Source organism: Sinocyclocheilus grahami, unplaced genomic scaffold (assembly GCF_001515645.1).
Source record: "Sinocyclocheilus grahami isolate Dianchi unplaced genomic scaffold, SAMN03320097.WGS_v1.1 scaffold217.1, whole genome shotgun sequence".
Taxonomy (NCBI): domain Eukaryota; kingdom Metazoa; phylum Chordata; class Actinopteri; order Cypriniformes; family Cyprinidae; genus Sinocyclocheilus; species Sinocyclocheilus grahami.
The window spans coordinates 682,485-706,237 of NW_015505396.1; the positions used below are offsets into that span (position 1 = coordinate 682,485).

The window sequence follows — 23,753 nt, forward strand, 5'->3', positions numbered from 1 at the left end:
AACTTTATGCAAGTTATTTGTTATTTTATATTAGGCATAGCCTGCCCTATAGCATGGTGTATTTTTATTTGTTTTGTTAATAAAAGTTCTATGTTTTATATATACGCTAAAGTGAGTCTGACGTTGTATTTTGTTGCTGCATTCAAGCAATTGACGCCAACCTGCCGCTAATTCTAAAGTGAAAGTAAAATGCGCACAGCGCTTTTAAGCTATTTAAAAGCGAAGGAAAGCGAGGAAAAGAGGGAAAATTCAAACGAACTAAAAACGAACAATTGCTTTACTCCAAATTGCCACTATATGAAAGTGAAAGTTAAATGCGCACGCCGCTTTTACAAGCTATTTAAAAGCGAAGGAAAGCGAGGAAAAGAGGGAACGCCCCTGCCCCCACGGTGATACCGGTATTACCGGTGTTGTCACACGTCGATTAACCGGTGGGAAAATTTCCTCACAGTCACAACCCTACTTGCTAGTACCGGGTTGGGTGACCTTGTACCTTCAGAATCTCCGTAAACCCTTGAGATGGTTGCGCATGAAAATCCCAGTAGATCTTTCTGAAATACTCAGACCAGCCCGTCTGGCACAACCATATTACGTTCAAAACCTTTCTTCCCCATTCCGATGCTCAGGTGAACTTCAGCAGAATGTCTTGAGCATGCCTACATGCCTAAATACAGTTGCTGCCATGTGATCAGCCGATTAGATATTTGCATTAATGAGCAGTTCAACATGTGTGGCCGGTGAGTGTACATTGCAATTGGAATTTGAACTGAATGGAATATGATGAATACTGTTATCTCATAAAATCTCCTTATGGCTACAACTTAAACAAGACAAAAATAACACTGAAAAAGAATATTCTATTTTTATTATAGTTATATATAGAATTATAGTTCTAATAATAAATTCATTTCTGCCAAGACTAAGTTCATTTCTGCCTTAGTATCACTACTGTACTGTAAAAAAAGAAAAAGACATTATTACTGTATGAACAATCAACAAATGCAATGAGCCATAACTCAACAAAAACTACTAGAGAGCTGCTCAACTCTGCTCTTGATGCCCTTTTCCTAAGGAGACACTTAATTATACTGCAAACAGAGGGTCAGTGTGTCTGACATTAAAATAAAAACCTAATATGTCTATTGGAGAAGAGGCACATGTATTGGATACCTACCTAATAGTAACTGGACCCTGTACAGATCTGACTCTTTCAGTAACCGTTGTAGTTTCTGGCGGGCAGCAGACAGCTGGTCATCAGTAGCTGATGGTCGTGAGATCAGACCCAGCACTCTGTCTGCATACAGCACAGCCAGATGTGTGTGATACTTCTCTTTCTGTAACAACAGAGACACAGCTTTAGCATAGGTACAGCACTGGACTAAAGAATTAAAAATGCTTTGGCACAGTGATGATTTACCTGCAATCTCTTCTCAAGAACAAGGTGCTCCAGGTAGAGCAGAAGGGCCTGACTGTGCTTCTGCAAATACGTGATCACGTCATCTGGGTTTAACTGGCCCGTCTTCTCCTCTGAGGTAGGCCATTTGGTGAAGATCTGGACACCAATCTGTAGGTGATTTTAAAGATAAAGACAGCTATTCAACATCCTATTCAACAACATTAAATGTTAATATGAAGTACAAACCTTTTGATCCTTCTGTAGTGCCCAGGCTGCATGCCGCCACACAAGATCAAAGTTGGAGCAAAAACTAAGAAAATCGACAACATATTCAAACAGATCTGGTCGTGTTGAGTCCTGGAGATCTCCGCTGACGATCTTCACCCACATCTACAACAGGACAGGACCAAAAAATGCTCTTAGTCATCCATTACATGAGAGTGTATCCAGTTGTGAAGTTAATTCAAATAAAACTGCATTTTTCTAAAAATCAGAGGCAAAAAGCAAAAAAAAAAAAAAGTGATTCAACAGTAAAAAAAGTGAAAATGCATTCAATTTATCAAAAGTGACAGTAAAAACATTTGTTACAAAAGATTTCAAATAAATGCTGTTCTTTAGAACTTACTTTTATTTCAGAATTATTTGATGAATTGCATCATGGTTTCCACAAAATATAAATAAGCAGCACAAATGTTTTCAACATTGATGATGATAAAAACAAATAAATAATAATAATAATAATAAATTGTTTCTTGAGCACCAAATCAGCATATTAGTATGCTAGATAATTTTTCTGTGGTAATCAACAGCATGCCACACATGATGTCTTAAACTTTAACCCGGAATATTCTTTTAACATTGGTTTCATGTCACCACAATCAAAATGTTCAAACAGCACATCAGCAATCAGATCCCACCTCTAAAGCAGCAGAATCTTGACCATTGTAGTGATATAGAAGCCCAAGAGCAAAATACCTGAAGAGAGACAACAATCATTAACAGTGAGATCCCACACATTAAGAAATGCAGCTAAAAGTTAAGCATCGTCAACTGACACTGACATTTATTAAAGCCATGTGCTGCCATGGCAACTGCAGTGAATAAAACATGGATGATTAATGTATCATGATGGTTAATGAGACACCAACAACAACAACAAAAAAATACAAAATGTGAATATCATCTTTAGTTTTCTTGCAAAAATACACTGTCAAAAGTGGACGGAATCTTCCATTCAATAGTTACTCAAAGGAAAAATAAAAGTGAGTACCCACTTGTGATGCTTCTCCAGCCAGGGGGCGCTGTCTGCCAGGAGACAGGCGTTCTCGGAGGCTAGCAAGTCCAGAAGACTCTCATGGCCGGTCTCTGCATAGAGCTTCAGCAATGCCGTATCTACGTCTTCACGGAAACCATTAGCACTGTCGCTGCTGCGCACCTCGTGCAGGTAGCTAATGAGGAAACGTTTGAAGCGCTGTACCTTCTCCTGGTCCCCTTGTGTCAGGTGGTTCAAGTCAGCAAATTCATGAAGTGGTGGATGGCAACGTGTGAACGAGGAAGAGGCGGGAAGGAGCAGAGGATAAAGAGAGATCAGCTCCCGTACATCCAGCTGTCCTTTCCTAAAATGGGTATTGGAAAAAGCAAAATATTTAAAAAAAATATATATATTTAAATTTAAAAACAAAATTTAAAAACTGACATTTTTAGAGGGTCTGATATGAATCAGTGTATTATTTTATTATATTTATTTTGCCGTGTATATATATATATAAATTAAATCAGCCATATTAAATTACAATAAATAATTAAATAAGTAATTAAAAATAATTAAACGATACCTGTGTTGTTATCGTTAATTAAACCTAAAATTGCTAAAAAAAAAAATTGTTAATTGAAATAAAGCTAAACTAAAATACAAATATTAACTGAAATACTTTAACAGAAGTACTTGAAATACTATTTAAAAAAATTTATTGTTGCCTTTTAAAATTAGTACTGAAATGATTATTGCAAGCAAATAAATAAATAACGGCCAAACAAACGAATAAAAGCTAAATAGAAATATTGAAAAATGTATAATTAATTATTATTAAAATTAATAAAACTGACAAATGCACAAAATGAAATCAGAAAATCTGAAAATATTAATAAATACCATAAATCTATATTATTACCACAGGTGGAAAGTGACCCGTCCAATTCTAGTCCAGGTTTTAATGACAGAAGGCCATGCTTGTACATAGTAAATCATTCCAGATGCACCTTCTCCATGCCATCTCTATACTAAGTGGAATATTACGGTAGTACTAACAATCAGTGATTTAAATAGATTACTAGTTCTTGCTGTATGATAGATGTTGAAGCTTAAAATACATGCAAAATTCAACATGGTACATCTACTTATATTTATGTTGGCCATTTATTCAGCTGTTAGAAAAGTTGCTGTTCTCCATCCATTAGCATATGGCGATTAGGGTCAGGTGCGCAGAGGGATAAGAAGCAATTAGCAAAGAAGTTAATTAACTCCATTCAGTCATCCTCTGAAACATCTGGGTCTGAGCAGCAATTAACAGTATTAATTACATGACAAAATGATGCACGTCACCTAAAATGTTCTTTTGCTTCTAAAAACTGAAGCTGGCCAAATTGGATGAATCCTGCTTGTTGGAGAATTCTTTTGTGCAATATCTACAACATAAAAAGAGAAAATCATCTATTAAAACCCTCTGTCCAATTGAGAGAAGCACCCTTGTATCTCCACCAATGTCAGAACAGTTTGGTGTACCTGATATTTTTCTTTGGGAATGTTTCTCTGTGCTGCCTCAGTGAGGGTCAGGGCCTCTTCAACTCGATGGCTTGCCAACAGGTCTTGGATCTGACGCTCCAAAGGGAGAGGAACCAGTACATACACCGCTTTTGAAGAGGCCAACACCACCTTACCTGAGAGAGGGCACCAGAAATAAAGAATTTAGAGGTTCTTTATAAAGTTGACACAAAAAGACATTCAAAAAAGCTGATTATTATCAGATTTAATCAGAACTTTGAGCACTGCATTACTTGAAAGCTGTTAAATGCTGCATTACTTGACACTGTATTGTATAAAGCGCTATACAAATAAAGGTGACTTGACTTGACTGTAGTTGATGTAACTGAAGTTTAATGCATTGGAGAACAATGAATGATGTGAAAGGGATGGCAGGTGTCTACATAAAACTGCAATTTCATAAGCCACATTCATGGAAATAAATGCTCTATCATGAAGTACAGCACATTGACAATACAAGAGAATGTGTGACTGCCGGTGGTCGTACATGATTTCCTAGCTGAAAAATAATTAAGCTTGTGATCGGCACAATAATGAGTTTTTGACGCAAGACGTATGGTGACTGACCTGATCAGAGCTTGTCATAACACATTACATGAGGTGCTCCTGAGTGAATTGCCTTCACTACATTCTTGCTTTATTAAATGTGAATGCATCTGGTTTTCATTATCCTGATTCAAGCTCTATCAAGCTTTAGCAAGACTTGACAGGAGAAAATTTCCTTGCTGCTTTGTAGGGTAATTTATCTCAGCTTTTCAGAGAAATCAATACTTTTAAACACTACACTGCAGCACTAGCAATCTAAAGGAAAACTAATGAAGACAATGGAGATCTTAAAAAATTATATATATATATACATACATATATTATGTGTGTGTGTGCGCGTGCATGTTTATGTGGTTTATGAGGACACAAATTTGTATAATAACATGGGTATTACATAGGTATTACAACGAGAAGGTGATTTATGAGGACATTTTCAGTGTCCCCGTAATTCAAAAGGCTTATAAATAATTCAGAATGAGTTTTTTTGAAAATCTAAAAATGCAGAAAGTTTCCTGTGAGGGGTAGGTTTAGGGCAATACAAATTACGGTTTGTACAGTATACAAACCATTACGCCTATGAAGAGTCCCCATAAACCATAAAAACAAACCTGTGTGTGTGTGTGTGTGTGTGTGTGTGTTCAAATCAGTGCCATTTCTGCAGTTTCTTTACAGTGTTTCCTACTGGATTTTGTTTCTGACCATTTTCTTCTGAAACACTGTTGTGGATATCTATCATGAAATACATGTTATCATATAAACAATCAGTCAGAATAATTTAGATTTTAGATTTGACTAACCTTCCAAATTTGCATCTTTAGAATTGCTTATAAAAACAACACAACTCATTTGCAGTTCTAAGCTCATTTTTAGCAATGGCATCATAACCTGCGATTCAACAAACGAGTCAATCATGTGAGCTGTCTGACTGATTCAGTTCGATGAGAATTGAGAATAACAGTCTAATTTGCTAACAATTTTGACTGAAGCAATAAAAACTAAACAAAAACAGTATGACTCGACATTTGGTAGTTTTACTGTAATCTGTGAATGTGTTAGGTGAATGTGTATTTTAAAAAAAATAAGAAAAGGCTGTGGCACAGATATTTAGTTCTGCTCAGCTTACATGTCCACGGCAAAAGGTTTTTAATTTTTTTTAACTATTAGTGATCATAAATATTGCTTATTGTTATTTTTTTTGTTTGTTTGTTTTTTAATTGAAGCTAAATGGCATTTCTTGGAACAGTATAATTTGTGTGAATTGTTATTTTGTTTTGCGAAATATACTTAAACATGCAGTACGGAAGATTTGTTTGGTAAAGCGTGTATGCGGTGAGGTTGCCGGTTTGTTAATTCTGACAGATTGTGCTATAACTAATGAGCAACATTATTCACACAATGGACCTTTCAAAAAGGCTGAGGAACCATCTGTTGTTAAAACAAAGAAACCTCTTTCAGAAAAGCGTTTACAAGCAAAAAAGTTAAAGTCACAGAGTCCGTAATACAATTTGTATTAACATTGGACTGTGTTTCAGAGATGGCAACAACAAAGGATTTAAAAACAGAAATGACCTTTTTCTTGCTTGACAGGTAAGATATCTAGCTAGCCACCATTACATTGAATGTTAGATATTTAAAGTTGGATATTGGTTTTACATTTTTTAGGTAATTTAATTTAGGTAATGAAAAACTATGGGTACCTCAAAGCATCATATTTATCCACACTGAATATCTGAGCTGAAACCCAACTCGCAGACTAAATAACTGATTGGAAATGTTCTGCATACATCAGAGAGAAGTCATACTTTTCACCCCAAAGAATGCAGAGAGCATGACTTTCTTGACTGTGAATGTGAATATGCTATAAATAGTCTATCAATAGTTTATGTTTCTACTAAAGGTCCAGTCTAATTGTCAGTAAATCTTTTCTGACTCTGGAATGCTGGAAAGACATATTTTGATGACTGACTACATACCAAATAGGTACACTGTACCTAAATGTAACCAGTACCAACAATTAATAGAGTGTAAGGGTGAAATGGATGTATGGGACATCCCTCCTACCTTCAAAATCCTGTAGAAGGTGTCCATCTCTGAATGACAGAGTCTGTTTGAGCTGCTGGTCCAACATGCTGTGAACTGTCACAAAGCCTTCATCCAGTGCGACCACATATGGGAAACACACAGCCGCCGCAATCACGCTCTCTGACCAGCTCACCGGAGCACGCTGAGATATGCCCTCTGCGTTAGCAAACATCCCTGAGAGATAAAGATAAAGAGAGATGCATGACTCATCTCGAACGATCGCCATGATGACAGTCACAGCCGAGAAGACAGATTCTTATCTCAGGTGGGGTGCAGCTAAAATTATAATAAAAATGACAAACAAACAAATAATAGATGCATTCACCATAGAAAACAATTCATGATGCAGAGTCCTCCGGGACATATGAAGAGGTATTTCCTTCTCAAATGCACTAGTGCGAATAAGGTTTTCTCGCTCAGACCTCAAACACTATATTCCAAAGTACAAAAGGGGGGGAAAAGTAATATTGGCTTGCATCTCTTGCAGGGATGACTTTTTTTTTTTTAGGCCACAACCACTTCGCATATATGGTTCCATTATTCTGAAGTCAGAGTTTTTAAGTGGGTTTTTGGTTAAAAGCCAGAAATAAGGTCTGTGGTTAAAATAAGCAAAAGATATAGTCATGTTTTATTCTTCAACATTAAATACATCAGTAATACCCATTAAAGGGGTCATCGACCATAATGATAAAAATCCACCCAGTGTTTTTTTTTAAATCCCTATTTTAAAATCCCTTTTCTCAAATCAGGCTGTTCGGAGATTCTTGTCAGAATGACAGTTCTGCACAGGCCCCTCCCACGATAGTTGATTGATAAGGCCGTCTTACCTTAGACCTGCCCTGAGTGAGCTTGAGCTGTACGCCATTGTGTCGACTCCGGTGCAGGGGAAGACAAGAATGTCTCCTAAGCGATTGAGATGTTTTGTTGTTGGATGTAATAATGAACATAGCAGTCGTCATTTACTCCCGACATCTGTGCCGCTGAAGATGTTACTTTCGTTTTTGAAGGGAATGCGCCGATCCCGATCTGCCTAAATGCGTTTAAGTTCGCGCGAATCATTCATGATACAGCTTCATCTACAGAAGAAGTGAGTATAAGGGTTTTTTATGAATCTTTGCAAATCGCCTTTCCTAATATGTGCTAGTTAGCCAGTTTCACAGCTGAAGTTTACAGTCTGTTCGTCACCCCAAGGAAGAGAGGGGCGGGGTGAGCAGAGCTCATTAGCATTTAAAGCAACATAGACTAGAACAGCATGATTTCGATTCTGATTTTGTCAGGGTAAAAAGGGTGTTTCTCACAATACCATTGAGAAATTTTAACCAAAGTATGTTATAGACTTTTCATTAAGACCCTAAAGAATCATATCAACTTGTGGAAAATCGGCATCCGATGACCCCTTTAAAATCTTTTACTTGTGTTGAAAAAGCTGGTTGCTAACAAGTGGCTAAATGGGGGACATTAAACATCTACTCCCTAATCACGCTCTTGCAAGCTATTCTAACTCAACTTTCTGGGAAAATTAATCTTTCTTTCTTTCTTTATTTGAAATAGAGACTTAAAGAGTTGTCGGAAGGTTAATGGTGGTGATGTTAGTCATGCAACCGTAGTGTAGTTCGTTTACAGCTTACGTTTAGCTTTTTACTTCAAGTGATTGTTATTAGGCTTAAAAACTCATTAAAGTTGTGTTTATTTATAAAGATGATCATGATGAACAAAACCGGTAAGAATCAAGCACTCTATTGACAGCAAAATCTATATACTGTATTTTTTTTTTACTATAAACGTATTTCAGAATGAAACTTAATATTTATCCAAGTGTATATTTTGCATTTATATTAATATATCCTAAAACATAACACTTATGACAGCAAAGAAATAAAATCCAATCTAAATATTCAGCCACAGATCTGACTGAAACCCACACGTATTGATCAATGCCATTTTTGGTCATTTAACTCACCAAGCCCGCCTGGAGCAGCCAGGAGAAACTCTTCCCGGCCAATCCTCTTAACAATGGGTTTCCTTTCTTCACAGTCGTAAGGGAACAGGTCCTGAGAGGCTCCTGTGCTGTAGTTGAGAATCATATACTGCGTGGACAGAGCTAGACAGATATTGTATCCGTCCAGGCTCAGGGCACAGGGCTGCTCTGGTGTGGTCACTTCCTTTAACATCTGCACTCTGTCCTCATGGACCGTACAGATCTGGATGGCCCGTCTGCGTGCCAAAACCACCGCCATTTCCACACAGAACGCATCGCCCGTCACTGGATTCTCGTTGATGCAAAACGCAGTCACACCTTTGAGCTTTGTGCCCCCGGTGGGCACAGGCTCCAGAGTAACCATGTCCACAACAGTGATGGTTGAGTCACAGAGGACGATTAAACGTTCTAAAGCAGAGGCAGCCTTCAGCTCTGCCACTGGCTTCTTCAGGCCCAGGTATTTGTGGAGGAGCTTCTGGGCATTGTAGGCCAGCTTACCTTTGGATGTAGTGCGCTCCTCTAGTAGGAAGTGATGGATGAAGCAGTCATTGGTGCCAAGGTACAGATGTACGCCACAGCACTCGATGCATTCGATGTTTATCCGCACCTTTTCGCCCATCACTTGTTCCCGCTCCACGGCGGGAACCAGCTCAAAAGCTTTCACGCTCATAATGCCGCCCACATCTACAGAGAGAGAGAGAAAAAGACCAAGTTTAGACAAAGTCAAAGTCTAAGTTTAGACTTGTACTGACAAGTATGAGCTATATAATAAAGAATATTATAAAGACACAATTTCATTAATAATACTACTACTAATAATAAATAACACAATATTATACACATTAAAAAGACAATATTATTGCTGTACACAGTCTTGCTGTACAAGTCTAAACTAAAGGTTTATAACAATAATAATAAATGCTCTAGTTTTTTATGAATCTTTGCAAATCGCCTTTCCTAATATGTGCTAGTTAGCCAGTTTCACAGCTGAAGTTTACAGTCTGTTCGTCACCCCAAGGAAGAGAGGGGCGGGGTGAGCAGAGCTCATTAGCATTTAAAGCAACATAGACTAGAACAGCATGATTTCGATTCTGATTTTGACAGGGTAAAAAGGGTGTTTCTCACAATACCATTGAGAAATTTTAACCAAAGTATGTTATAGACTTTTCATTAAGACCCTAAAGAATCATATCAACTTGTGGAAAATCGGCATCCGATGACCCCTTTAAAATCTTTTACTTGTGTTGAAAAAGCTGGTTGCTAACAAGTGGCTAAATGGGGGACATTAAACATCTACTCCCTAATCACGCTCTTGCAAGCTATTCTAACTCAACTTTCTGGGAAAATTAATCTTTCTTTCTTTCTTTATTTGAAATAGAGACTTAAAGAGTTGTCGGAAGGTTAATGGTGGTGATGTTAGTCATGCAACCGTAGTGTAGTTCGTTTACAGCTTACGTTTAGCTTTTTACTTCAAGTGATTGTTATTAGGCTTAAAAACTCATTAAAGTTGTGTTTATTTATAAAGATGATCATGATGAACAAAACCGGTAAGAATCAAGCACTCTATTGACAGCAAAATCTATATACTGTATTTTTTTTTTACTATAAACGTATTTCAGAATGAAACTTAATATTTATCCAAGTGTATATTTTGCATTTATATTAATATATCCTAAAACATAACACTTATGACAGCAAAGAAATAAAATCCAATCTAAATATTCAGCCACAGATCTGACTGAAACCCACACGTATTGATCAATGCCATTTTTGGTCATTTAACTCACCAAGCCCGCCTGGAGCAGCCAGGAGAAACTCTTCCCGGCCAATCCTCTTAACAATGGGTTTCCTTTCTTCACAGTCGTAAGGGAACAGGTCCTGAGAGGCTCCTGTGCTGTAGTTGAGAATCATATACTGCGTGGACAGAGCTAGACAGATATTGTATCCGTCCAGGCTCAGGGCACAGGGCTGCTCTGGTGTGGTCACTTCCTTTAACATCTGCACTCTGTCCTCATGGACCGTACAGATCTGGACGGCCCGTCTGCGTGCCAAAACCACCGCCATTTCCACACAGAACGCATCGCCCGTCACTTGATTCTCGTTGATGCAAAACGCAGTCACACCTTTGAGCTTTGTGCCCCCGGTGGGCACAGGCTCCAGAGTAACCATGTCCACAACAGTGATGGTTGAGTCACAGAGGACGATTAAACGTCCAGGCTCAGGGCACAGGGCTGCTCTGGTGTGGTCACTTCCTTTAACATCTGCACTCTGTCCTCATGGACCGTACAGATCTGGATGGCCCGTCTGCGTGCCAAAACCACCGCCATTTCCACACAGAACGCATCGCCCGTCACTGGATTCTCGTTGATGCAAAACGCAGTCACACCTTTGAGCTTTGTGCCCCCGGTGGGCACAGGCTCCAGAGTAACCATGTCCACAACAGTGATGGTTGAGTCACAGAGGACGATTAAACGTTCTAAAGCAGAGGCAGCCTTCAGCTCTGCCACTGGCTTCTTCAGGCCCAGGTATTTGTGGAGGAGCTTCTGGGCATTGTAGGCCAGCTTACCTTTGGATGTAGTGCGCTCCTCTAGTAGGAAGTGATGGATGAAGCAGTCATTGGTGCCAAGGTACAGATGTACGCCACAGCACTCGATGCATTCGATGTTTATCCGCACCTTTTCGCCCATCACTTGTTCCCGCTCCACGGCGGGAACCAGCTCAAAAGCTTTCACGCTCATAATGCCGCCCACATCTACAGAGAGAGAGAGAAAAAGACCAAGTTTAGACAAAGTCAAAGTCTAAGTTTAGACTTGTACTGACAAGTATGAGCTATATAATAAAGAATATTATAAAGACACAATTTCATTAATAATACTACTACTACTAATAAATAACACAATATTATACACATTAAAAAGACAATATTATTGCTGTACACAGTCTTGCTGTACAAGTCTAAACTAAAGGTTTATAACAATAATAATAAATGCTCTATAATATTGATTATATTTGTTGTCAGGGCAAGTCTAAATTGAAGGTTTTGTTTCCGTTTTCTCTCTCTTGCTCTAGATGTGGCAAGACAGAGAAATGGAAAGAAAACCATCAGTTTAGACTTACACTGGCAACAAATGTGCGCAAAACTGTGCTACAAAGGATATTATAAAGACATTAATAAAAATTAAAATAATATAGCCATTACTAGGGCAAACAATATAATGAATATTTCCTTTTCTGTCTTAAATTAAACGTTTTGCTATTATTATTACAGCTTTTGTTATTAACATGATGTCTTTATACGTGTCTCTTCACATTTGTTGTCAGTGTAAGTCTAAACTGAAGATTTCGTTTCTGTTTTTGCAGAGATGTGGCAAGAGAGAGAAAACAGAAACAAAACCTTCATTTAGACTTGCACTGACAACAAATATGAGCAATATTGCAAACAGAAACGCTTATTAATGTCACTTATTGGTATAATTGATCATAACAGCATATTCGAAAGCAATAAATCACAGCTCTCTTGACAGTCAAGCATAAAAACAGGTGCCTGTCAACCAGTGGTTTGGTGCATTACAGATCTGTCCCATCAACTTCATCTACATTATTTTACAAAAAGTTTATTTTAGTAATAGAAAGTTGTTTGCGAGGTGAATTTCTGTCAACCCAGCCAAAGACTACGCTAGCAAAACCATATCATTTCATTCCTCTTTAAGCAGCAGTACCTGCTTCACGTCCACAAGCCCAGTATGAGCATTTATATGAACGACAGACAGAAGTGATTTGATTACGGGTGATCATGAGAGTCTATGGCTGTATTTCAATACCTAGTTGAGGTGCCTAAAAATCTAAATCTAAAAATCATTTTTGGGTTTTCGAATATGCACCTATTATGCCATAAAAGCTGTGCTGGTCGACAGTTCGCTAGGTTTTAGACACAGCCTACGTGTCTCATAGTGTGTATGTCTGTGAGTTGCGGCATGCAGAGAGCGCAGGTGATGTTAAAGAAAGCCGAGCGCATATCGTACCCCAGCCGTGGTCAGTGCTGTCCTGATTTGAGAGATGGCAGCGTTTCACGGCCTGCCCGTTTCATTCAAGCGCCCCACTCCACCTCCCTCTCTCGCGCTCTCTCTCTCTCTCTTTCCCTCTCTCTCTCTCCCTGCGGTAACGCTTCCTGTTTCTCCGCCGAAATACATCCGGCCACGTGATGAGGGTGGGCTCTGGCTTTCTTATTTGAAAGCCTTTATAATAAATTTAGTTTTAGCATTAATGTCGTTAAAACTGAAAAAAGCAAACTCTTTCATCTTTAAAAATCTTTAAAAATTACTCATAGAGCTTCGACAGAATGTTAGAGTTTTACAATAGACTGTTACGTTTGTAGTGCTATAAGTACGTCAGCATTTTCGAGTTATGGGCTTCTTCAGGATTTCCAATTATTATTTATTTATTTATTGTTGTTATTATTATTATTGATTTACGGTTTTTGGATGCACATTTTATATTACAACATAATATACATACAATCGTACATCAGCCAAGGGAATTGTTGTTGTTGTTGTTGTTGTTGTTGTTGTTTTTGGTAACAAGTTTGTTGTTGTTGTTGTTTTTGGTAACAAGTCACTACGGACAACAACTACAAAGCATTATTGATTTACGGTTTTTGGATGCACATTTTATATTACAACATAATATACATACAATCGTACATCAGCCAAGGGAATTGTTGTTGTTGTTGTTGTTGTTGTTGTTGTTGTTTTTGGTAACAAGTCACTACGGACAACAACTACAAAGATGTGAGTTTACGCGATTGAGGAATCGTACAACTTGAATTTCTGCATATAACACATTTTACCACAAGAGGGAGTCATAAGCCAATTTCTTCCCCAGTTATCCAGTTTTAACAGTTCATGAGGATCTAACGTTATGATCCAACATCTGACGACAACATCGTCTTACATTACTGCTAAATTGTTTATTTATCTGTTTGTTTAAACAAGGCTAATCACAAAACTGTTAAATAATAATAATAATATATGGGTAAGGGTGGAAAAATATCTTAATAATTTCACCAGCCAAAGTAATCTCATTATTAAAGGAATAGGCCAGAACAGGTCAGAATAGGCATCAATACTAGCAAGTATTGCCAGGGTCTGGGAAATAAATACACATTATAATAATATTACTAATTAATATGATCTATGATTTTTTCCCCATAGAATAAATTTAACCCCTAGTAAGATTTGAGTCGAATAAACATAAATCAAGCGTAGCGTTAGTTCTGGCAGGTAACGTTAGTTAAGCTCGCATCAGCTGACTCTCAGCTGATCCCCATCAACCTATGGGAATACGACACCTATCTAAGCATTCATATATAAGGTCCCTCAGTATTATCAGCAGTTTTCGCATTGCTCAACAGCTAATTCCCCTCCCCCATCCCCAACTCCTCCTCTGTCAGTCAGGATTCAGCCTTCTGATTCTCCTTGAATCAGACTAATTCTAAAATGTGTACATAAAATGATTGAACTTTAACAATATCTGCAATACATTTATGTTTATGTTCTGTTCTGTTTACCCTGAGGGGTTATTGCAGCTCTCCCTGCTCTCATCCATGCTTGGCTGCATGGAGGCGCAGGGAGTTCTTGCCCAGAACAGAACCATACCGCCAATCCAAACTGTATGCTACTTGTCAATCATCTTTGACGATAATGGTCCTGACAGAAGTTGCTTTTAATAAGCTACAGAGACAGATGCATGATGACATGCTGTTTTAGGTTTCACTGAAAGATAAGAAAGAACAGCTGAGGCATATTTAGAGTAAATGCATTTTTTTGTTATAGGGATCTCCTATAAGCAGTACTGAGCCTTTTTCATTCAGAAATGTATTATGAGCTACAGCAAATTCTACACACAGACGGTAAATGACAAATATTGATCAATGAGTCAAAAGCAAATGTTAGTCACAAAAAAGGTAAAATAGGCAATTATACTATAAAATGTAACATTCATTGTACATTATGGTTCTATATTTAAAATGAAAATAATAATTTTCACACTACATATGTTTCTTTTGGTTTGAACCCTGACCACAAAAACAAGACACAATATTATAATAATAGGCCTTGGCATGCACAGGCTCCTTTAAAGTTAATTATCTAAAGAAAACTTTTATTAGACAAATATATTACCCTCTTTAAAAGCTTTGATTGCTATTTAACTCTAAGAATAAATGTTATTTAATATAATAATAAAGTGTTAGGAATTGCAGTGCTATGCTGTCTGATCAGATGTCTTTGCCACAGTCAGGACACAGGATGTCATCTCTCTCCGTCAGGAAGCCGCGGCCCACCAGGGACACCAAACACTTCTTGCAGTTAAAGCAGTCGTTGTGCCACTGTCTCTCTTCAAAGGAGATGTATTTGGTGCCTCCCAGACCTGCAAAGAATATAACAGTAACAAATAACAAAGCTCATGATCACTATAGCAATAATATCATGGGAAATATGATTATTTGCTAAAGTGTGGACAAGAAGATTGCTGTGAGACTCATACAGGTCCTGAGGTCAGAAAGGCACAATTTCAACACCAAAATAATCCTATAATTTTTTTCCCTCAACCTTATGTCATTCCAAACCTGTAGGACTATCTATTTTTTTCAATGTAATAACCATTAATTAGAATTAGGCTGTCAAAAGCTCTAAAATGACAAAAAGCACAATATAAATATTATAAAAATGATAGAAGTGATAGAAAAAATTTTATCAGTTTTTTACATACAATTGTATGGCTTCAGAACACCAGAAATATAGCATAAAGTTTCATACGGACTTCTTTTATAATAACTTCATATTGCTTTTATGTCAGTTTTGAGCTTTATAGCCCCAATCCTGATTCACATTCACTGAAAAAAGTGCCTAAAAAAATAAATAAATAATAATAATACTAACAATAATAATAATAATAATAATAATAATGTTTTTTGTAATAAAGAAATTAAGTCTTGGATTCAATCAACAACTGACGGATAAAAAACAAATCCCTGCCTGACATTTTTATCTTTTTTGATAATCTGTTTCACTCAGATATATGTCACAATACAGAAGGAAAGGATCTGTCACTATTTTCTGTCATCACAACTTAATTTAAAAATATATTAATTGTGTTTATACTGGCCTGATAAGCACCTTCCAAAGATAAGGAGATGTAAATGTGTTGGTTGCTCATACCACTAATAGGGGTTGTGCATTCAGCACACTTCTTGGCATACAAATTGCAGAAGCAGTTGAGGCAATAGGGAAAGTCATCACGAGAGGTGAAGCGCTGGCCAGACAGCTGCTCCTTACAGCCAGTACACAAGAAGCAGTCCTTATGCCACGGCTGGCCATGGTAGGTCACGCCCCCAGTGGTGATTGGCTGAGAAGAAATGATAAAGGTGTGATGTCATATAATATTTTTTCTTCAAAGCAAAATGTTGCATTCAAGCTGTTCTTACACTCTAAAAAATGCTGGGTTAAATACAACCCAGTGCTGGGTAAAATAGGGGCAAACCCCGCAATTGGGCTCTTTTGACCCAGCGGTTGGGTTAAATGTAAACCTTCTGGGTAGTAACCCAACCGCTGGGTCAAAACAACCCAATTGCTGGGTTGTCCCTATTTTACCCAGCACTTGGTTGTATTTAACCCAGCATTTTTTAGAGTGTACCTTCTTGCAGTGTACACACTGCAGTGCAAATTGCTTCTCATAGCAGGGCACGCAGTAGCTATTATTGTCCTTAGGAATGAAGCTCTTGGTTCCAATAGGCTGCTGACAGCGCTGGCAGGTAAAGCAGGTCTCATGCCAGCTGTTCCCCTTGTGCTCCATCTTCCTGGAGCCTGAGAGAAATATAGAAAAATGCAGACAGGCAAACAAATATCCCATTACTTGTCTGGATAATAGAGAGGATTGATTATAGCCTATTTATTAAAGGGTTAGTTTACCCCAAAATAAAAATTCAACATTCAGTTAACTGGGAAAGTTTGTATTTACCTTTTCTGCATTAAATTCAACATGGTTTTTAACTCTACACCTACAAAATGATGAAGTGTGTTTTTGCTTTTATATGTGTTTATTAATTTTATGAAGGGCTGTAAATTTAATCGTTATATAGTCTATCATAATAATACAATACTATGCTATTTTGTACTGTACATGCAAATTGTAAATGCAAATTGTTTCTCACTAACATGCACCCAACTGTCCCTTCATTGAAAGAAAGTTCCACCAAAACTTTGAAACTTAAAAAAGTTAATAAAGACATTGTGAAAGATATCCAATGAGTTTTGCTCATTCCAAGCATGTTTGAGCCTCTGCAACAACCAATAAGATTTGCTCTTGCATGTCAAGAACAACAGTTGAGCTGCCACTGATCATGTTTGTTGTGCTCGATGAGTGTTGATTAATGTGTATATGGGAATAAAAGCCTATATTAAAGCTGTTTATCATAAAATGTGATTGTTTCTCTTCAGAAGATTTGGACTAAACCATTCAATATGAATTGCACAGTCTTTATGAACATTTTGAAGAGCCAAAGTTTTGGTGGAATGGACATTCAATGAAGGAACCGAAATCTCTCAGGTTTCATTAAAAATATCTCAATTTGTGTTTCGAAGATGAATAAAAGTCCTATGGGTTTTGGAATGGCATGAGGGTGAGTAAGTGATGACAAAAGTAAGTAAATGACTTCCCTTTTTTTTGGTGAACTATTTCTTTAAATGGATTCATTCAGTTTCTCAGCTCTCCTATAGTAAAGTTAATTATTGCTATTATGTCATTAGCTGCTGTCCAACACTACAACTGTCTCATTGTGATAAACCTTACCTTAATAATGTATCATTCAGGTGTCTGAAGTACATATGTGAAGAACAGATTAAGCAAATGTTTCACTTACCTGGCATGATTGTCTTCTTGCACTCAAAACATTTCGAGGAATACTCATTGGAGTAACACTCAGTACATAGTAGCTGCTCATCTTTGGTGGAGAACGGCTTGTCCACCAAGGAACGGTGACATTTGAAGCAGTGGAAGCAGTCATCATGCCAGTGACGGTCCTTGTAAGACAGATCCTGAGGACAAACGCATACCGGTAAGGACAATTCGAACCTACATTGTCTCACATGCATTAAACTTGGGTTTAAGGGAGAGTGTGCTTGGCCTCAGTGCTCTTTTTTAAGCCTTTGAACAGCTAATTAGGGAGAGCGGGAGGGTAAGGGTTCCTCAATGTCAGCTTCACAGCATATCAATCGCCAATAAGAGCCGCAGGTGCTGGTGTCTGCGACCAATCGCAGTGTGATCTGTCAATCGGAGTATGTTAGTGAGAGTCTGTCCTGGGCTGTGAGCACACATTGCCTCAGGATGAGTGTATGACACCAGTGCTTTAATTATCCTCCAATTTGGAGAGAGAGAGTGTGTGCTTGTTAAATTGCTGGCCCAAGGTGCTATGAGGTCATTCTGATTGCCTGGGACCAGGGTGGGGAGCCGCAGCGAACTGGGCCAAGGACAGGCCACACAGATGTGGCCCCACCTCAGGCCTGTCCTCCAGAGCGGTGACAGCCTCCTCATAAGGACTAATGACCATATGTGACACTAATGACAGAAAGTCACGGAAGCACCACTCATCTATAGCAAGGGCTGGGAATGTACTTCTAAAGTAACATTGTCACTATATGGTTCTTGTATATCATCTATAACATTTACTATAATACACTGTATTATTTGGTATTTTTATTTTTATCATGAAACATTGTCTTTAGGGCATTACTATGCTGTGGCTAAAGTGTTCTGAGAGGCTTTTAGCACTGTGCTATGCTGTTGCTAGGGTGTTTTCTATTTTGATCGCTCCTCATTTAATGCAAGTGGTGGGATTTTTCACCTGTTTTATCAGCTGCAATTAAAAAAAATCATAAATTCAATGCAATTGCACACTTCCTCTCAACATGCTGCACAACTTGTGGTATAAAATACCTCTATAGCACAGGCCCGAAGCATACAGTTTAAAGGGATAGTTTACCCCAAAATTATCATTTTGCTGTTATTTCCTCACCTTCATATTACATGTAAGTTGGTTACATTCCTGTCATTCCAAACCCATAAGACTTCCACACACACTTATCGTTTCTGTTCATGCTTCAAAAAAGTGCAAAAAGACATCATAACACAGTCCATTTTTACCCTATTTACCCCTAAATTAGCATATTTTTACCTTAAAGGTACACAAAAGTGTACATATTAGTTCCTAAGTGGTACATATTAGTAGCACACCAGTGAAAACTTTTGTACAATAGTTCAATAGTAATAGTAATGCTTGCCTTTACAATAACTTTACAGAATTTATTCTGTAAACTACATACACTAATATATTTTTAACATTTAAAGCTGTACAGTGATGTTGTGCATTGTTAGTTCACTGTCTAATGAATTAACTAATGATAACAAATGGAACAATAATGTAAAGGGTACTTATTATAATATAAGTAAAAAAAATGTATGATGAAATGTCAATGTCAATGTGCCATTTTATCTGTAATGTTTATAGTAAGTAAAGGTTATAAAAAGTTTAAATTTGTCTTTGAAATGGCAATGGAGGTCTGTGTGTCCATCACCAAGGTGAATGAGTGCAGGTAATTCCACAAAAGCTCATCTGGTCTCTTTATTTGGTTTTGGACTCACTCCCCAGCACTGATTTCCTGCTGGGTTCAGTCCAGAGTGCAAGAGCTGGCATTCATTCTCCACGATTCCCCACCTCTCTCCTGGTGATCCTCCTCAGCTTTCAGAGGGTCACACAAAGCTCCAAATCATTGTGTACAGTGTTACTAAATAAAAATGTTCAAATAGTTAGCGCTCAGACCATCTCAATCTGTATACTGAGTTCTGAATAATATGGTGCAGTCTGCTGGAACGGTCATTCAAATGGAAGTAAGGGAAAAGTGCATATTTCTAGATATTTCCTGCTAAGTTGGAGCACTCTTGAAAAAGAAGGGAATTTAATTGTATTGAATGCATACTTATAGTGTACTTGAAATCTTTAAAAACTATACTGGCAGATAATAATAATATTATAATAATAATAAAAGGCCACTTAAATTAAAGATAATAGACTTTCATGACTGTTTTAACACACTTAAGCATAATTTTAAAAGGTGCACTTTGTAAAAAGGTCAAATTAAAAGTTTTACTGTTTTAATAATCATTTGTCATGTATTAAAGTAGACTTATTTTGATTGTTGACTAACATAACGTAGTACTTATCAAGTAAGTACTTGATTATAACTAGTGTTATTCGATGTTATATTTAATGTATTTTACATGTACTAAATTGTAACTTAATCATTCATATAATTGCAAATGTATTAAATACATTACACACAAGTTATGATAGAAGTGACATTAAAGTAAAATATTTTAGTTTGTAAAGTAATATTTTAGTTTTTCATAAATGCTTAGTACATTCAGTACATTCGACTGTACACTTTAAACATATTTTAAAGGCAAGAAATTATGAAATTACATGTAAGGATGTACGCAAGTCTTAAGTGGGTCAAAAAAAAGCTATCTAATTGCATTAAATATACATTTAAACTATAGCTGATACATTTTGATTTAATTGCAGTTAACCTGCAATTAAGTGTCTGAAAACAAATTCAGTTTGCACTTAAGTATATTCTTTTAAAGTATATTCTTTTCAAAATAAATGCTAACAGTATACTAAAGTGTACTGCTTTTTCAAAAGGGTTGGATTGTATCTTTAAAACCTTTTGTATTTGAAAGTAGAAAGTGTGAAGATGAACATACTCTGCTGTTGCAGCCGATGGGTTTCTTGCATTCCTCACAGGTGTTGGAGTAGAGGCTCTCATAGCACTCCACACAGTATGGATTTTCATCACGCAGAACATACTTCTTCCCAAACAAAGACTCCTTGCAGTAGTGGCAGTCATAGCGTTCCGCCATCTTGGATTTAAACAATTCCTAAAAGATAAACGTGTTTTAAATGGTGCAGACAGGTTAAGGGGGTCACTAAAAATGTCATTGTTAGGATTGAAACTTAACTTGTAGACCTATAATACCAGTGCTTAACATCTCCTAGATCAGGGGTGGCGAACTCCAGTCCTGGAGAGCCGCAGCCCTGCAGAGTTCAGCTCTAACCCTAATTAAAACTCACCTGCCTGTAGCTTCCTAGTAACCCTTCAGACCTTGATTAGCTTGTTCAGGTGTGTTTGATTAGGGTTGAAGCAAAACTCTGCAGGGCTGCGGCTCTCCAGGACCGACGTTCGCCATCCCTGTCCTAGATAAAGGCTAACTATATGACGCAATCTTTCTAAAGCAAGAGCGGAAGGCATGCCAATGTATTAGTCCCAGCTGTTATGTCTCCCTCAGTAAAGCCCTGCTAATATTCCTGCGTTATCCCTCAGAACTGTGTCCAGACTAGCTTTTGTGCACACAATGCTTGCCCGCTCTGAGCTCTACACCAAACTTGTAGCTTCTTTTCTCAGCGAGTCTCATTCAAACACAACAAAAGTCTCTATAAAGCTCGTCTTGCGGAGTCACTTCAGTAAACTTGGTAAACTATTCTTCACTATTCAGCGTTCAACCATTATTACCTTTGCATTAAGATTGCTTCTTCTTTTTTTTTTTTTTTTTTTTTTTTAAAAATATCCTTTGAAAATTGGTTTTAACCAAAGTACATATTTCATTTTCTTTAAGGTATAAGTGTTTTAATACGCTGTTTATTGTACAAATCGTGGCAGTTTGGAAATAAAATGTCCAGTGAGTGTTTAACATACCATCTATACTAAAGTCTACCCTAAACCTAACCAATGGGGTTAAAGGGGTCATATGATGCGATTTCACGTTTTCCTTTCTCTTTGGAGTGTTGCAAGCTGATTGTGCATAGATAAGATCCCTGAAGTTGCAAAGACTAAAGTCTCAAAACCAAAGAGATATTCTTTATCAAAGTTAAGACTCTGCCACGCCCCCCTAAAACGGCTCGTTCTAACACGCCCCACATATCTACCTCACTATGTGGAAATATTAGCGTAATGCCGCCCAAATGTGCACGCAAAGAAAGAAGCCGTGGTTTCAGTAACCGCAGTTAGTGTTGAAGCAGCCATGTCAGTGAGACGTTGTGTGTTTCTAGGCGAAAGCAAAAGCACTTTATTTGGCCTTCCGGAAGTAGATGCATTTAGGAATCTTTAAGATTACTTACAACAGAACAGCCATAAGCTAAAAACACATTTGCTAAAGCAACTATACCATTTTAGCTTGCTTCTACAAGTCTTTGAGCTCTTTCATCAAGTGCCATGTTGTGTTTCACATTGCAAGTGCAAAACTGTAGGCCTACCAGGTGAGCTACAGAGCAAGTTTACAATGTCAGAAAAGCCATACAGCTAGTCCATACTGCTAGTTATGTGATGCAAACATGATTAAAGTTAGTTTACAAATCATGCACTATGGTAAAAGTGTTTTGAAGTCATTGTGACCTTCATAATAACTTCATAGACTCCTTTATGTAATGTATGTCTCCAACAGAAAGGTAATGGAGTCAGCTAAATCTGCACTGTGAACACTTGTCAGATCCCACTGTTGTATCTGAATGGATTCTTTGATGTGTCCTCAGCCTGGCTGGCTGGCACCAACACTGGGCACCAGATCAAGACAAGTCTCAGTGGTTCCAGCTGTCCCCAGTGTGTCCCTTACTATCAATAAAGAGACATATCTCCCTCAGTCTCAAACAGACAGATATACACATAAGGGGATTAAATAAGACTGACACAAGGAGGAGCTTAGCTGGAGAATCTTTTGTGTCATGTGAATTACTTTTGAACCTTAATGAAGCCCTAAACCAACTCACTCATTTCCAATTAAACCAAGAGTGATAAAGTGAAACGTGCAGCTAATTAAAGACTACAAAAAGGTCTCTGTGAGTGTAACCTTTCAGCCATAACTGAATAAAGGAATGTTAGGTGGCTGTGGAGATGCCTGACACATTTATTTTTGCCATAACTACTAGGAACCAAAAGAAAGACAACCAAACTTTTCATACCAGTACTAAAACACTGTTTGAGGTATAAATCTTAAACCTAGAGGATGGACACCACATCCATTTAAAAATACAGACAAAAGTAATCATTTTGCTTCAGTAATCATTTTGTAATCATGTCAATTTTAAAATACTTTCCACAAAAATCCTTAGACTGATGCACTTATATCATTTATAATGTGTTGTAATGTAATAAATTACCACTATAAACTATTAAATTATGGTGTAGAGAAAAGTATTTGACACACAAGCATGGGAAATGTCATGACTGAAAGTAAACCATCTGTGCATGGACAGATGAAAAAATAATCAGAAAATTTGAAAAAAGATTATGAAATTTTAGTGCAGATTGAGAAGTTGCAGATTTCAACTTCAGTGCAGCTTTCTAGATGTTAATATAAAGCAACAGGCTAAAGCAGGTGGAATTAGAAGAGAAGAGAAGAGAAGAGAAGAGAAGAGAAGAGAAGAGAAGAGAAGAGAAGAGAAGAGAAGAGAAGAGAAGAGAAGAGAAGAGCCTTGCCTGTCCTGTGCAGTGATGTGCTGTGCTCTGCGTCTTTGGTTCTTGAAAGAGAGATGGAGGAGTGACTCATGTGCTCCTCTTTATTGGAATACTCCCCCTTTGGAAGGGGCAATGAGGTGATTGAAATGGGTTGGACACTTTATCAGGCACTATAAATACATAGGCACTACTAAGCCAGTACTTCACAGTGCACACTTGTATGTAACAGTAAACATATATCTCCACTCAATCCATAGTGGAGCCATGCATGTATTTTCTCGAACTGGTGTGAATCTAATCATTACAGCATATGGGACACTCACATTCTCATCCTAAAGTTGTATTTTAAACTGTAAATACCATCTTAGA

At 37.5% G+C, this 23,753-nt stretch overlaps 3 protein-coding genes across 5 annotated transcripts in view; all 3 read right to left on the reverse strand.

Moving 5' to 3' along the window:
• The window catches only part of LOC107596311 (transforming growth factor-beta receptor-associated protein 1 homolog), a 16,604-nt gene extending 5,580 nt beyond the window's left edge, over positions 1 to 11,024 (reverse strand). The window contains exons 1-9 of one of the 2 annotated variants that reach the window (XM_016287004.1): positions 10,611 to 11,024; positions 6,825 to 7,019; positions 4,179 to 4,333; positions 3,999 to 4,081; positions 2,671 to 3,012; positions 2,314 to 2,371; positions 1,643 to 1,786; positions 1,418 to 1,564; positions 1,175 to 1,334 (exon numbers count right to left, since the gene is read on the reverse strand). In XM_016287004.1, the coding sequence (XP_016142490.1) occupies positions 1,175 to 1,334; positions 1,418 to 1,564; positions 1,643 to 1,786; positions 2,314 to 2,371; positions 2,671 to 3,012; positions 3,999 to 4,081; positions 4,179 to 4,333; positions 6,825 to 7,019; positions 10,611 to 10,992 (1,666 nt within the window). In that variant the 5' untranslated portion in view covers positions 10,993 to 11,024. Of the gene's footprint in view, positions 1 to 1,174; positions 1,335 to 1,417; positions 1,565 to 1,642; positions 1,787 to 2,313; positions 2,372 to 2,670; positions 3,013 to 3,998; positions 4,082 to 4,178; positions 4,334 to 6,824; positions 7,020 to 8,805; positions 9,503 to 10,610 lie in introns of those variants that run through there. The other variant, XM_016287003.1, reaches the window with a different exon arrangement.
• A 3-nt stretch (positions 11,025 to 11,027) lies between these two features.
• On the reverse strand, positions 11,028 to 13,013 carry LOC107596324 (transforming growth factor-beta receptor-associated protein 1 homolog). Its single transcript, XM_016287033.1, has 2 exons — positions 12,846 to 13,013; positions 11,028 to 11,575 (listed from the first exon to the last, which is right to left on the reverse strand). The coding sequence occupies exon 2, from the start codon at positions 11,559 to 11,561 to the stop codon at positions 11,028 to 11,030; it is 534 nt and encodes a 177-aa protein (XP_016142519.1). The 5' UTR covers positions 11,562 to 11,575; positions 12,846 to 13,013.
• A 1,649-nt stretch (positions 13,014 to 14,662) lies between these two features.
• LOC107596312 (four and a half LIM domains protein 2) lies at positions 14,663 to 23,468 on the reverse strand. Of its 2 annotated transcripts, XM_016287005.1 has the most exons (6): positions 23,406 to 23,468; positions 20,641 to 20,814; positions 17,741 to 17,915; positions 16,516 to 16,685; positions 16,041 to 16,227; positions 14,663 to 15,249 (listed from the first exon to the last, which is right to left on the reverse strand). In XM_016287005.1, exons 2-6 carry the CDS (start codon positions 20,794 to 20,796, stop codon positions 15,098 to 15,100), a joined length of 840 nt encoding a protein of 279 aa, XP_016142491.1. In that variant the 5' UTR covers positions 20,797 to 20,814; positions 23,406 to 23,468; the 3' UTR covers positions 14,663 to 15,097. The 2 variants fall into 2 exon arrangements, with proteins under 2 accessions (XP_016142491.1, XP_016142492.1); XM_016287006.1 differs by lacking the exons at positions 20,641 to 20,814; positions 23,406 to 23,468 and adding an exon at positions 18,893 to 19,285.
• Positions 23,469 to 23,753: the final 285 nt, after the last annotated feature.

Excerpts from the sequence above, each read along its gene's own strand:
- LOC107596312 (XM_016287005.1), bottom strand. The coding sequence starts at position 20,796 with ATGGCGGAACGCTATGACTGCCACTACTGCAAGGAGTCTTTGTTTGGG. Across the intron at positions 16,228-16,515 it reads AGTGTGTACACTGCAAGAAG|CCAATCACCACTGGGGGCGT; the intron begins GTACACTCTAAA and ends ATTTCTTCTCAG. Across the intron at positions 15,250-16,040 it reads ATGCACAACCCCTATTAGTG|GTCTGGGAGGCACCAAATAC; the intron begins GTATGAGCAACC and ends TATTCTTTGCAG.
- LOC107596324 (XM_016287033.1), bottom strand. The coding sequence starts at position 11,561 with ATGAGCGTGAAAGCTTTTGAGCTGGTTCCCGCCGTGGAGCGGGAACAA.